General features: G+C 42.4%; 1 protein-coding gene across 1 annotated transcript in view; it reads right to left on the bottom strand.

Annotated features, from left to right (window-relative positions):
• The window catches only part of GAB2 (GRB2 associated binding protein 2), a 183,790-nt gene that overhangs the window by 51,038 nt on the left and 116,901 nt on the right, over nt 1-15,851 (bottom strand). The window contains exon 2 of the mRNA XM_027531764.1: nt 7,045-7,345. Coding sequence (XP_027387565.1) covers nt 7,045-7,345 — 301 coding nt within the window. The remainder of the gene's footprint in view (nt 1-7,044; nt 7,346-15,851) is intronic.

The raw sequence follows: 15,851 nt of genomic DNA on the forward strand, positions 1-15,851 counted from the left end.
GAAATCCTGATATTCACTCTTGGAACTGTTTTTCCTTCCCGAGCGTTGTTCTTGGCTTCCTGTCAGCCTCCTGTTTTCCCCACCCTTGGGTCAATACTCACACTCTGTGTCACTCTTGGTTTGGTCTTGATACTAGGCAGGTTTTATCCTAAGCATTTTTGGCTGAAATATGTGAGGAATTGGAGAGTCGTAGCAGAAAGAAGAAGCTGGGGGTGGCAAGAAGGATTAAAAAAAGACTCCATCTGCCACAGAACTCCTTCCAGCTGAAAGTGAAAAACACAAGTTTTTTTTTTTTTTTTTTTTAAATGACAGGTCCCATCACAACTCTTAAAAAAAAAAAAAAAAGAAACAAGGAATATGTACTTGGAGGAGGCTCTGTATGAGAAGGAATTTCTACAGGACCAACAGCAAGTGAGGGTATGGACCACACAGGTCTTGGGGACACCTCTGCATAGAAACCAATGTGAATCCTCCATTGGGAAATATGAAACTTGAGGGGCTGCCAGTGGTCTAAGGTCTGTGCTGATAAGCTCATAGAGAAACAGAACTGGTAGATGAAAAGATTTTCTCTGTTTGAAGAAAGGAAACTAAGACCTCAATCAAGTGACTTCTTCACATCATCCCAGAGTTGGGATGTGAGCTCAGGCACACCCCTCACCCACCCACCAGAGACTGACCAACAGAGACTGATGGCTGGGTTAAAGCTCTACAAGTTACTAAATTCTTGGAATAGTCCAGCCCGAGGATTTCAGCAATATGGACCGGTAAGGAGGGAAACCTGAGCCAGCTGCAGGACCCCGGCGGAAGGGGTCAAAGAGTGCTTTCAACCTAATATGTGGCATCCACAGGGGCGAAAACAACAGGGCTTGGTTCTGGCTGATGTTCACATTCCAGGAGGGCCGGGGCAAAGAGATGGCGTGTGAGAATGCAGAGTCAGACTCGGGTTAGACTAGAATCCCGGCTCCATCATTTTCTAGCTGTGACCGTGAGTCAAGATCATTGCTACCTCAAAGGATTACTGTGCATTTCGAGTAAGAATGTATTTTACACACCCTATTTTACAAAGGGTAGATGCTCAATACACAGCTCCTATTATGTCCTTTTGTGGTCACTGAGGGTTACCTATGAGTACAGGATGCATCCCACATGAGGCAGGTGAGCAAGCCCCAGCAACAGGAGAGTGGCGCTGTATTTAGGAGAAAGCTTGGCTTCCCTGGTGGCTCAGAGGTTAAAGCGTCTGCCTGCAATGTAGGAGACCTGGGTTCGATCCCTGGGTTGGGAAGATCCCCTGGAGAAGGAAATGGCAACCCACTCCAGTATTCTTGCCTGGAGAATCCCATGGACAGAGGAGCCTGGTAGGCTACGGTCCATGGGGTCACAAAGAGTGGGACACGACTGAGCGACTTCACTTTCACTTAGGCAGATGAGGGCTGCAGAGTCTGTCTGAACCCAGCCAATGCATGGGTATGACAGACAAGAGCTTTAGTCCTAGAGTGTTAGGCATGGGAAAAAAAATAGCACTCAGTTGTTTTTTTTTTTTTGAAAGAAATGGAAACACAGTTGATTAAATGAAATAAAGCACTTTAGCAAAAGTAGGTAGTCAAATGTTAACTTCCTTCCTGCTTTTCCTCATATCCTGATTCTAAAAGAAACACTGACTTAGATGATTAATCTTCCTCTCCTTACCTGAGGGTTTCATAGATAAGACACACTTTTAGGAAAAGCTTCTAAGTTAAAACAAAACCTATTATGTGGCTGAATCTTGTTACATACCAGATTCTACCAGAGGAAGAAAAGCCCATTTGGTTTCATCAGAAAGATCTCACAAAGAATCCTAAACCTCCATCATAGACAACTAATATTCTTGCTCTGACAATTAACACACTAGAGATCTATTAAATAATCCCTTATAAAAGAAGTTAAAAGTTAAAGGGAATATACTGTCTAACAGACAAAGCTGTTGAAAAATACTGACTTGCTTACTTGTTGCCGCCTTAACATTCTCCCTCTTCCTTCCTTCACTGAGCTGGTGGTGTGTGGGCTGGTGCCTCCATCCCTGGTGATGCTTCTGTTATAGAACTTCCCTGGGACTGTCTGGTTATGTCTGTTCCCTCCACTAGACTATGAGGTCCGAGTGCTGGAACTCTACTGTTCATCTTTATAGTCTGTAGCCTCAGTGGTTATGACAGGGACTGTCACAGAATAAGTCTTCCATAAAGATCTGCTGAGTGAATGAACAATGTATGAATGAACAAATGAATATTCCTACCAAAAGAAAGTAAGCCCAGATGATGCAGTTCTACATATTTGAATTTGAATCATACTTAAATTCTATATAGTTAAAGTAGGGATTCAGACAGTAACTGTTTTTAAAATACATGATTTAAAAACAAGATATTTGCACCAGGAATAAATTTTGCTACATTTTAAGGATAAATTTTTTTTGTAGGGACACCTCTAATCCCATAAGAGAATAGTTCAAAGTAACTTTCTTTCCAGTTCCTCCCCAACCCCATTATACATATTTCCTAAAATCTGATGTATTCCTTGGACTTACTTCTCACATTTACGAAAGCTTTGAGACTAGAGGGTCTCTGGATTTTTTCTCCTGCTTTTTAAAAACCTCTTTCTTATTTTCTTCCTCTTTTTTTTTTTTTTTTTTTGCATAAGCATTTTATTCCTCCATCAAAAATAAAATGTAAAACAAAATCCATAAAAGCTATAATAATAAAGATTTGGTCAGATGGAACCAAAAATTCCACCCAGAAAGCAAAAATTGTACCAAAGAATTTAAGAGCAAAATGGGGCTTCATAATCCTTCCTCAAAGATCACACAATTCCTAGGGAAGGACATCTAGTCCAGGCACAATCAGCTACATAATTTGCAGAGCCCAGTGCCAAGTGGCAAAAGCCCTTTGCTCAAAAATTAAGGACTTCAACACAAATAAATGTAAAGATAACTTGTGCTCATGGATTTTAAGAATCTGTATTGTTAAAATGTCTATACCACCCAAAACCATTTACAGATTCAGTGCAATCCTCATCAAGATTCCAATGACATTTTTTTTTTACAAAAATAGAAAAAACAATCCTAAAATTCATATGGAACCACAAATCACCCCAGATAGCCAAAGCAATGTGGAGAAAGAACAAAATTGGAGGGGTCACACTTCTGGATGTCAAAGTATATTATAAAGCTACAGTAATCAAAACAGCATGGTACTGGCATATTAATAAAAAAACAGACACACAGACAAGTGGAACAGAATAAAAAGCCCCAGTATATGGTCAATATTTCATAAAGGAGCCAAGAATACTCAAAGGAGAAAAGTCTCTTCAGTAAATGGTATTGGGAAAACCAGATATTTACACGCAAAAAAAAAAAAAAAAAATTAAATTAAAACCCAATCTCACATTATGCACAAAAATTAACTTGAAATGCATTAGACTTAAATGTAAGACCTGAAACTATAAACATCCTAATAGAAAACACAGAGGAAAAGTTCTTTGACATTGGTCTTGGCAATGATTTTTTTTTTTTTTTTGATGTGACACCAAAAGCACAAGTAGAAAAGGCAAAAATAAACAAGAGGGACTACATTAAACTACAAAGCTCTGCACAGTGAAAGAAAGAAACAATAAAATGAAAAAGCAGCCTCAGGAATGTGAGAGAAATACTTGCAAACCTCATATCTGATAAGGTGTTAATACCCAAAATACACAAGGAACTCATATCATTTGACAGCAAATCTGAATAGACCTTTTTCCAAAGAAGATATCTGAATAGTCAACAGGTACAGAAATGCAAATAAAGTCAAAACCACGAGATACCATCTCACACCTGTTAAATGGCTAGTATCAAAAAGATTGCGGTAAGTGTGACCAGAGATATGGGGAAAAGGGAACCCTTGTGGACTAGAGGTGGGAATATAAATTGGTACAGCCACTATGCAAAACAGTATGGAGGCTTTCCTCAAAAAATTAAAAGTATAACCATACAACCCAACAGTTCCAGTTCTGGATATATCACTGAAGGAACTGAAATTACTGTCTGGAAGAGTTATCTGCCCCCTCACGTTCATTTCAGCATCATTTACAGTGGGAGTGACATGAAAACAACCAAAGGTCCACTGAGGAATGAATGGATAATGAAAATGTGACCATATATGTGTGTATATATGTATCAAATTATACACACACACACACACACAATTTTTTAAACTGGTGTATATTTATAATGTTGTGTTACTTTCTGCTGTACAGTGAATCAACTATCCATAATACACAAATCTACTCTCTTCTAGACTCCAAACCCATATAGGTCACTGCAGAGTCCTGAACAGAGTTCCCTGCACTATACCGTAGGTTCTTATTATCTTTTATATACAATAGTGGGTACGTGTCAATCTCAGTCTCCAAATTTATCATCCTCCTTTCCTCCATGGCAACCATATGCTTGTTTTCTGTATCTGTGAATCAATTTCCATTTTGTAAACAGTTTCATTTGTACCATTTTACATTCCTACCAGCAACATATGAGGTAGGATGCATGAGCAAAGTATGTTTCTTCACATCCTGGCCAACACTGGTCACTGTCCATATTTTGATTACAGTCATCCTAGGGGTGTGAAGTATTATCTCATTGTGGCTTTGTTTCACATCTCCCTAATGAGTAAGGATGTCCAACATTTTTGCATCTTCTCATGGGCTTACTGGTTATTTGTATATCTTCCCTGGAATAATGTCTATTCAGATCCTTTACCTATTTTTAAATGAGGTTATTTTGTTGTTGTTGTTACTGAGATGTAATAGTTCTTTTTATATTCTAGATACTAGACCCTTATCAGATATGATTTGGAAATAATTCCTCCCATTCTGTAGGAGGAGTATCTCAAAACTGTTTTGCAGCCCTAAGTCAGATCTACTGAATCAGTACCCATAAATTAAAAGAGGAAAGTTTTTAGGGTGATTCTGATGACCCACCAGGTTTGTGAACAAATAATCCAGACCAGAGCTTCTCAGATTTTACTGTGCCTACAAATCACCTAGGTATCTTAATACAATTCAGAGGGAGATACAAAACTTCCTTAGGATACCATGGTAATAACGGTTGCAAACATGATCAGCTGATGAATGCTAAAATTAGTGGGCAAAAGTTTAAGCAGAAATGGGGTATTTGCACATCATTAAAGTACTTCCTGCAAAATATTTATTAATTATGAAAGCACAGATAGCAGCTTTACAGCAGAAGAATGTGTCAGATACCATCTTAACCAAGCGATGAGGTAACATGACCAGTAATAAGGCATATTGATACCATGTGTCTCCTGATACAACGTGCAGAGAAAGGCACATTACCTCTGTGGTAGTCTCCCCTAGACCTCAATCTAATCATGAAAAAACATCATACAAATTCAAACTGAGGGAGATTCTACAAAATATCTAGCCAGTATGCCTTATAAGTGTCAAGGTCAAAGAAAAACAAGAGAGGCTGAGAAACTGGCATCCCAGATTGGAGGCCCTAGAGGCAGAACCACCAAATCTAATATGCTATCCTGGACCGAATCCTGAACAGAATAAAGACGTTGGTGAAAAACAAGTGAAAGCCCAATACACTGCAACTAACTGTATTGTACCAATCAATATTTTGACAACTATACTCTGGTTAAGAAAGATATTAACATTAGGGAAAGCTGGATGAAAGATACATGGGAACTTGCTGTACAATTTCTGCACCTCTTCTGTAAGTTTAACATTATTTCAGAATAAGAAACTTAAAAAAATATGCAGATTCTGATCCTGTAAGTCTGAGCAGAAGTTTTCTGTCTTCCTAACAAGTTCCCAGGAGAGGTTGATGCTGCTCATCCATAAATCCCACTCTGATAGTAACAGTCTAAATCGGTGGTTCTCAAACTTAACCATGCATCAGATCACCTGGCAGGCTGGTTAAAACACCTCCAGAGTTTTCTGATTCACTGAGTCTGGGGTGGGGCTTAAGAATCTTCATTTCTAATAGGTTCCCAGATGAGGCTGATGTTGTTGATGTGCTAGAAACAGTTTTTATGTTTTTAAAGGGTTCTAAAAAGTTTAGAAAGCAGGTATAGGAATCAGAGATTGTATGCAGCCTTCAATTATTTACAAAAAATGGATGCTGAGCCCCAGACCCTTGCCACTCGGTGTGAAGCCTTTAAAAGACGGATGCCTAGGTCCCACCCCTGACATTCTTAGCTAACTGATTTGATATGTATCTTTAGCATCAACATTTAAAAAATGTTCCTCTTTAATTCTGATATGTAACCAGGTTTAGGAAACTACTAACTTAGGCTTTCCATCAGCCACACACACAAAAAGAACCCTACTCCTCAATCATCCTAGAGTTGGGGATAAGCCCAAACAAATGTCAAAGAACATTTCTGCAACTGAAGCCTCACTTAAAAATGTTGAGCTACTCTTTCTGTGAGGGCTAACAAAATCTGAACACAAGTCAGAATCTCCCCCTTCTCATGTGTCCATTCCCAGGGAAACATAAAGAACAGTGGATTGTACATCAACAGTACTCACAAAGAATCCCACACCTCCCCTTGCCAGAAAAGTGGCAAGTATAACCATGCAGGTTGTTCTGAAACAAAGGACAGGAGTGGACAGAGGATGCATCAAAGAAGAGAGCAAGGTGCAAGCTGCCCGTGTGTGGGTGACAGGTTAACCAGGCGCAGACAGCTAGAGAGCTGAGGGGGGGGAAGGGCAGACCTGAGAAACGGGGTAGCATGGAGGTACCTGAAGAAATGCCATCAAGTACCTCGAGCTTCATCATAACCCCAGCATGCCTGCTTTCCATGTGAGCAGACTCAGGGCTAGGAGGCCCTCTACTGTGGCCAAGCCCTTCACACTCTTATCCTCTGCCTACTTCCCCCCCGCCTCAGAGGACAGCCTTTAGCTAAAGCCCACTCTGCTGTTCAAGAAGTCTGAAGGCCGTTCCCTGGGCCCCAGGGGCCCAGCCACTGCCAGGAGGCGCCTGCCTGGTCCCTACCGAGAAGCGTCTCGTACCTGTGCTCTCTTCTGCCTGGTTGAAGCCGCAGATCTGGCAGATGCTCTGGACCCACTTATTCATGTCCTCCTCCGTCTCGGCCACCAGGTAGAAGGTGCGCTCGCTGGTCTTGATGTCGAACACGAAGCTGTCCTGCAGCTCCTTCTTGTTGAAGGTCAGGCCGGCATCCACCTGCTCGCAGAAGTTCAGGTTGATGATGCGCAGGGGCTTCTTGGAGTGATCGTTCTTGTAGTATTCCAGGACGTCGGGGTCACCGCTCATCCGGCCGCTCCGCAGGATAAACCAGCGCTTCTTCCAGGCCTGAACAGGAAGGAGTGAGAGGAGGGGGAAAGTCATGAGTTACTTCAAAGCTTTTCACAGGTCCTCAGATATCACCAGGCTAAGGGTGGGGACTGTTGCACCTGCCGGCCGAGCGTGGCCTCTATCTCCTTTTTGTGTTTCCCCAGAGTTTAAGACGGAGAAGGCAATGGCAACCCACTCCAGTACTCTTGCCTGGAAAATCCCATAGATGGAGGGGCCTGGTAGGCTGCAGTCCATGGTGTCGCTAGGAGTCAGACATGACTGAGCCACTTCACTTTCACTTTTTACTTTCATGCACTGGAGAAGGAAATGGCAACCCACTCCAGTGTTCTTGCCTGGAGAATCCCAGGGATGGGGAGCCTGGTGGGCTGCCGTCTATGGGGTCGCACAGAGTTGGATATGACTGAAGCGACTTAGCAGCAGCAGCAGCAGAGTTTAAGACACAGCAGATGACTTTAGTACACACGTTACTGCAGCATTTCACTACTGAAACAGGGTCTTATCACTATGAAATGAGATATGTCATTTCAAGAAGTCAGATGAGGGCTAAAAGACTTTACACAATTATTCCATCAAGCTAGAATACAGCCTCAAACTCACAGGACTTTTAGTCAGGGTGGAACTTGCAAAGCTGTAACATCTCAGTTTATGGATGGGGCCCCCCACTAAGACAGAGTGAGCTGAAGCAACAATGTCACAAACAGCAGGTAGTGGAGAAAAAAGCTTCCAAGCTTTCAGCACCTGGTGCTTTTTACCCAGAATCACACAGAAACCCTTCTAAAACTTCCCTGAAGCACATAACTTCAGAATTTCCCCCATGTCATTCACTATATACAGTGGATAATACTATGTCCCTAGTATTTACAATACAGCCCTGTACCTAATAAGCATTCAATATATATTACTGAATGAATAAACTCCTTATGTCATGCCATATTATAGAATTTAACTCAGTTGCACACTTCCTTATGTGGTTGTCTACATTCCACGTCTTCAGTGAGACTGAGTAATCTGTGAGCAGACATCACACGAAGTGGTAAAAAGATACCACAAATAAAACAGAGCCTCGGGTGGAGTCTATGCTTCATCACGGACTAGCTGTGCGATTTTCACATAAAGTTATTTATCTCTTTGGAGCTTGCTTTATCTATAGAATGAGAACCACCACTTTATCTATAGAATAGAAGATCACCACCAACTGTCCTACCTACCATATAGGGTTTATACTGCACACAAAGCACTGTGATGCAACCCTGAAGCGCCACCAATGCCAAGGATCTGACTGCCATCACGGTTCTTTAGACCTCACTGAGACTTCACTCCATTAATCCTGGCACCTTGCACTCTCACCTTCTATCTCCATCCTCACTTCCTTCTACCTGTCTTGTTCCTGTGATCCATCATTATAATCATTCTCTTGCTTCTCTTCCTCTCTTTATCTGGGAAACCATAACCCTTGACTAAGTCTAATGCTTAACCTACTCTGCCTGTTCCCACTCAGTGGAGCCGGAGAAAATCACACAACCACATTGGCTGCTCTCACTTTAAGCTCAAGTGAGCCCTCATGCTGTGACAGTCTGACTACATTGATCTGGTCCGTGATTTTCCGTTGCTCTTTGGCAATCTTCTGAACCTTCCCCTCTTTAAACCTGTAGCACCTCCACTCTTTGGTATGAGAATATACAAGCAAGCAGAAGAGAATCTACACATGTTCCATTACCGTATTTACCAGTCTGTTCCATTACCGTATTTACCAGTCTGCCTGCATTAGAGCAAAGTACTTTATTACTGTGCAGCAGGGGTGGTCCACCCAGTCTAAGGCCCACTTTCTTCCACTAGAGCATCACCCCCTCTCACTACAGGGGGCAACACTGTATCTTGGCACTCACTGCATCTTCCTTCCCTCCTAGGATCATTCCCACCAGGACACCAACTTGTCCCATCTCAGAAAAAAAAAGTTTGGCTTGATCTCACATTCCCTTCCAACTATGGCCCAGTTTTCTACTCCTCTTTACAAAAAAACCTCAGAGATTTCTACAGTGTTAATCATTGTTTCCTCTCCTCCCATTCTTTTCTTGGAAGCAATACAAACAGGCTGCCCCCAACCCCCACCTCCTTCAACAGAGGTCTTAAAGACTTCAACACTCAAAGCAACTTTTGGATTTTACTTGATCTCTCAGCAACATCTGAGAACAGTTTATTATTCCATTCTCTTTGAAGCATTTTCCTCATTTGGCTTCAGTGCTCACTCTCAATCTTCCTATCTCCCAGCTTCCCTTTTTCAGTTTCCAGTTCTGGTTCCTCCTCGTCTCCCTGACTTCTAAAGGCTGGAATGCCCCCATGCTCAGTTCTTAGACTCTTTTCTTTCTATATCTACTTCTTAGGTTATTCTATTTAATTTCACAACTTTAAAAGTCATCTAACTGCTGTAATTCGCAAATTTATAGCTCCGGCCCAAACCCATCTATAGAACTCTAGAGTCTCATACCTGCTCCTCACTAACAGGCATCTCAAATCTTTATTTATTATTTTTTTTAATTTAAATTTATTTATTTTAATTAGAGGCTAATTACTTTACAATATTGTATTGGTTTCGCCATACATCAACATGAATCCGCCACGGGTATACATGTGTTCCCAATCCTGAACCCCCCTCCCACCTCCCTCCCTGTACCATCCCTCTGGGTCATCCCAGTGCAGCAGCCCCAAGCCTCCTGTATCCTGCATCGAACCTGGACTGGCAATTCGTTTCTTATATGATATTATACATGTTTCAATGGCATTCTCCCAAATCATCCCCCCCCCCCCACAGAGTCCAAAAGACTGTTCTATACATCCGTGTCTCTTTTGCTGTCTCGCATACAGGGTTATGGTTACCATCTTTCTAAATTCCATACATATGCGTTAGTATACTGTATTGGTGTTCTTCTTTCTGGCTTACTTCACTCTGTATAATAGGCTCCAGTTTCATCCACCTCATTGGAACTGATTCAAATGTATTCTTTTTAATGGCTGAGTAATACTCCATTGTGTACTGTACCACAGCTTTCTTATCCATTCATCTGCTGATGGACATCTAGGTTGCTTCCATGTCCTGGCTATTATAAACAGTGCTGCAATGAACATTGGGGTACACGTGTCTCTTTCAATTCTGGTTTCCTCGGTGTGTATGCCCAGCAGTGGGATTGTTGGGTTGTATGGCAGTTCTATTTCCAGTTTTTTAAGGAATCTCCACACTGTTCTCCATAGTGGCTGTACTAGTTTGCATTCCCACGAACAGTATAAGAGGGTTCCCTTTTCTCCACACCCTCTCCAGCATTATTGCTTGTAGACTTTCGGATCGCAGCCATTCTGGCTGGTGTGAAATGGTACCTCATTGTGGTTTTGATTTGCATGTCTCTGATAATGAGTGATATTGAGCATCTTTTCATGTGTTTGTCAGCCACCTGTTCAAATCTTTCTTTAAAAACACATTTTATTTATCTGGCTGCATCGGGTCTTAGCTGGGGCATGAGGAAGCTTTGTTGTGTCACGTTGCATCTTTCATCAAGCCACATGGACTCTAGTTGTGCACGAGGGCTCAGTGGCAACACCGCTCAGGCTTGGCTGCTCCACGGCATATGGGATCGTAGCTACCAACCAGGGCTCGAACCCGCGCCCCCTGCTTTGGAAGGCAGATTCTTAACCACTGTGCCATCAGAGAAGCCCTGGCATCACAAACTTCCTTTAAACTGAGCTCTTCCTATCCTCCAAGTCTGTTCTTCCTTCAACGTTTCCCATCTCAGTTACAAGCAGCTCCAACCTTCCAGCTGCCCAGGCCAAAAATCTTGATGTCAGTCATCAAATCCTAAACCCAACAGCAAATCCTGTTGGTCCAAACAGTTTCAAAATACATTTACAACCCGGTCACTTCTCCACACCTCCACTGTTACCCACTTGGTCAAGTCCACCGTTCGGCCGCCTTCCTGCTTCTATGCTTTCATCCGGCAATCTGTTCCCGACATCGAAGCTGGCGTCAATCAGAGCACAGCACTTCTCTGCACAAAGTGTCCTCTGGCTTTCCACTTCACTCAGAGCAAAAGCCGAAGTCCCCACAGTGGCCAGTGAGCCCCAGGCGACACCCCTTCACCCACAACCCTCACCTCAGCCCTGCCCCTCTCTGCCGCGCCCATTCTGCTTGAGCCACGCTGGCCGAACACTCCTGCCTCAGGGTCTCTGCTCTGGCTGTTCCCTCTGCCTGGAATACTCCTTCCCCAGACATTCCCATTGCTTATGTATTCCATCACGTCACTATTTAAATGTCACATTACTGGACAGACGGTTTTTCTGGCCGCCCAATAGTCACACTCTCTCCCCCTTACTCTGCTATGCTGATCTCACCAGCAGCCACACCACCTAAAACACCGTAGGGTTGCTGATTCTATCCAGCTCCTAGAACGGAAACTTCACGAGGGCGGTATCGGCTCTTTTTATCCCACGCTATATTCTCCGTGTTTACAGCTGAGCCTGGCACATAGGTGGTTATCAGTAAATAGGTACTGGATTGATTACTGAATCATCCTCTCCCATCCAAGTATTAAGCAGGCCCAACCCTGCTTCGCTTTTGCGATCAGACGAGATCAGGCACGTTCAGGGTGGTATGGCCATAGACTGAATCTTCTTACATGAACTCCTGACAGAATCTAGAAGGTCAGGGGACATAACTGGTGCCTAATAAGCCTTCGGTGGAAGTGAAGATAAAGGAATAGGATAGAGCTGAGGAAAATAAATGTGAGTACCTTCAACTACAGTTGCCTAAAATCTTGCTCAGGCCACTGTGTACCAAACTCTGTGTGCGCTTGTGTGTGTGCAAGCCTCAGGTGCCTGTATATAATGCAGGGGTGTGGACAGCACAGTGAAGGTTTTAGAGGTATTAAAGTGTGTGTTTCAGTTGACGTGTCCTCCTTTAGGGCCTGGCTCTGTAGAAAGAACTGTCTCCAAATCACTGGGGTGCAGGTGCAAATGTAAACACACACACAGGCACCGTCACAAGCAAGGAAAAGGTGTGTGTGCAGATAACATCGGAGCCTGTCAGGTTCTGCTCGCAAGAAGTGGTGGGGGCTCATCAACGGCTGCGTACGAAATGCTGATAAATTTATGATAGAGCAGGCAAAGCCATCTAGTCTGGTCCCAGATTCACATCCCTCTTCTGCCACAACACCCTCTGCTCCAACTTTCATGTGTTATTTTTTTTTTTTGGAAACCACATAATTCAGAAGCAAATATAAGCAACTCCAAAGAGTCTAGCTCAAAAGACAACTTCTCCAATGCCTCAGCTGCAATGGACTTCTACTTCCCCTGAACCTTCATAACACTTTTTATGAACTTCTCATGGCATGTCACTTTTTTTTTTTTTACAACATATTACAGATATTTTAGTATTTGTTATTTCTTCCCAAGTAGACAATGAATAAAATCTCCTCCTACTCCTCTCTGAATCTCCATGGTAGGTGTTTGCTAAACATTACTAACTTGAACTGCTCTTATCTCCTTGGCCTCAGGTATGTTTATGTTTCCTTCCTGCCATCCATCTATCCATCCATCCACGCAACAAATATTTATTTAGTGCTTCATATACTTCAGGGCCTTCCCAGGTGGCGCAGTGGTAAAGAATCTGCCTATCAATGCAGGAGACACAAGAATGTGGGTTTGGTCCCTGGGTCAGAATGATCCCCTGGAGTAGGAAATGGCAACCCACTCTAGTATTCTTGCCTGAAAAATTCCATGAACAGAGGAGACTTTACTAACTTCTCAAAGGAGGACAAAGGCATACAGATTGCTGCATTTAGAGGGTATTGTGGCAGAAAGTGAAGAGGAACTAAAAAGCCTTTTGATGAATGTCAAAGAGGAGAGTGAAAAAGTTGGCTTAAAGCTCAACATTCAGAAAATGAAGATCATGGCATCCGGTCCCATCACTTCATGGGAAATAGATGGGGAAACAATGGAAACAGTGTCAGACTTTATTTTTGGGGGCTCCAAAATCACTGCAGATGGTGATTGCAGCCATGAAATTAAAAGACGCTTACTCCTTGGAAGGAAACTTATGACCAACCTAGATAGCATATTGAAAAGCAGAGACATTACTTTGCCAACAAAGGTCTGTCTAGTCAAGGCTATGGTTTTTCCAGTGGTCATGTATGGATGTGAGAGTTGGACTGTGAAGAAAGCTGAGCACCGAAGAACTGATGCTTTTGAACTGTGGTGTTGGAGAAGACTCTTGAGAGTCCCTTGGACTGCAAGGAGATCCAACCAGTCCATCCTAAAGAAGATCAGTCCTGGGTGTTCATTGGAAGGACTGATGCTGAGGCTGAAACTCCAGTACTTTGGCCACCTCATGAGAAGAGCTGACTCATTGGAAAAGACCCTGATGCTGGGAGGGATTGGGGCAGGAGGAGAAGGGGACGACAGAGGATGAGAAGGCTGGATGGCATCACCGACTCGATGCACATGAGTCTGGGTAGGTTCCAGGAGTTGGTGATGGACAGGGAGGCCTGGTGTGCTGCAATTCATGGGGTCGCAAAGACTTGGACACGACTGAGCGACTGAATTGAACTGAACTGAACTGAACCGAATGCCAAATGAAATAAAGCAGACAGGGAAGGACAAAACACCACATGGTATCACTTGCATGTGGAATCTAGAAAATAAAACAAACTAGTGAAAATAACAAAAAGGAGAAAGACTCACAGACACAGAGAACAAACTGGTGGTCACCAGTGGGAGAGGGAAGAGGGTAAGATGGCGGTAGGGGATTATGAGGTACAAACTATTACGTACAAAATAAACAAGCTACAAGGATATGTTGCACAACACAACGGAGTGTAGCCAATATTTTTAGTTGCAAGTGGAACATAACCTTTAAAAATCGTGAACCATTATGCTGTACACCTGTAAATTATATAATATTGTACATTAACTAGATTTCAATTTTTAAAAAGGCATACAGATTGAAGAGGAAGAAAAAAAACTGTTCCTATTTGGATGGCATGATTGTCCACATAAAAAATCCCAAGGAATTCTGGAAAAAAAACTCCTAGGACAAGTAAGCAAGTCTGGCAAGGTCACAAAATACAAGCGAACCTCACTGTGTGGAGCATTGCTTTATTATGGTTTGTGGGTGTTGCATGTTATACGAATCGAAGGTCTGTGGCAACCCTGTGTCAAACAAACCTGTTGGTACCACTTTTCAAACAGCATCTGCTCAATTTGTGCATCTGGCTCACATTTTGGTAATTCTTGCAATATTTCAAACTTTTTCATCATTACATTTGTCATAGTGATCTGTGATCAGTGATCTGACGAAGCTCAGGTGACAGCATTTTTTAGCCATATTTTTAAAAATAACTTTCATATGCACCAGGAAACCAAAAACTTCAGATGACTGCAATATTTGCTTTATTGTGGTGGTCTGGAATCTAATTTGTAATATCTTCAAGGTATGCATGACAAGATGAACATACAAAAATTGATTTGCTCCTGTAGTCTATCAAATAAACACACTGGCGTAGAAAATGAAAATACAATGCCATTCATTTATATAATCATTTCAAAAACACCAAAGAGGCATGAATCTAACAAAACATGTTCAATACATGTATGCTGAAAACTATACAATGTTGATAAAAGAAAGTTTAAAAAACCTACATGGAGAGGCACACCATGTTCATGGGTTGAAAGACATGACACAGTACAGCTCCCCAAACTGATGTCCAGATTTAACACAACTTTAATCAAAATCCCAGCATGAGTTTTTATGGATGTAGGCAGAAGTATTCTAAAATGTACAGGGAAAGGCAGAGAAAGTATAATAGTTCAAGCAACTCTGAAATAGTGGATAAAAGGGGAGAAACAAGTCCACTAGATTTCAGTAATTACAGTATAGCTACAGAAGTCAAGACCACGTCATCTGGCACGTGCATGCACGCGCACACGCACACACACACACACACACACACAGAACAACGGAATGGAACAGGAAACCCAGAGAGAGTGAAAGCTGCTCAGCTGTGTCCGACTCTTTGCGACCCCATGGACTATACAGTTCATGGAATTCTCCAGGCCAGAATACTGGAGTGGGTGGCCTTTTCCTTCGCCAGGGGATCTTCCCAACCCAGGGATCGAACCTAGGTCTCCCTCATTGCAGGCGGAGTCTTTACCAGCTGAGCCCCCAGGGAAGCCCACACAAATATGTTCAACTGATTTCTGACAAAGGTGAAAAAGCAATTCAGTGGAGGATAGCGTTTTCAATAAATGATGCTGAAGCAACAGGGAAAAAAGTGAATCTCAATCTAAGTCTCATACCTTATACAAACATGAACTCAAAATGAATCTTGAACTCAAATATAAAGTTATAAAACATTTAGAAAAAAAATTGGAGGAAATCATTGGATCTAGTGCTAAGCAAAGAGTTCTTAGACCAGACACCAAAAGCACAGTCCATAAAAGGAGAAGTTTATAAATTAAGATT

The sequence above is a fragment of the Bos indicus x Bos taurus genome, chromosome 29 (assembly GCF_003369695.1).
Source record: "Bos indicus x Bos taurus breed Angus x Brahman F1 hybrid chromosome 29, Bos_hybrid_MaternalHap_v2.0, whole genome shotgun sequence".
Classification (NCBI taxonomy): domain Eukaryota; kingdom Metazoa; phylum Chordata; class Mammalia; order Artiodactyla; family Bovidae; genus Bos; species Bos indicus x Bos taurus.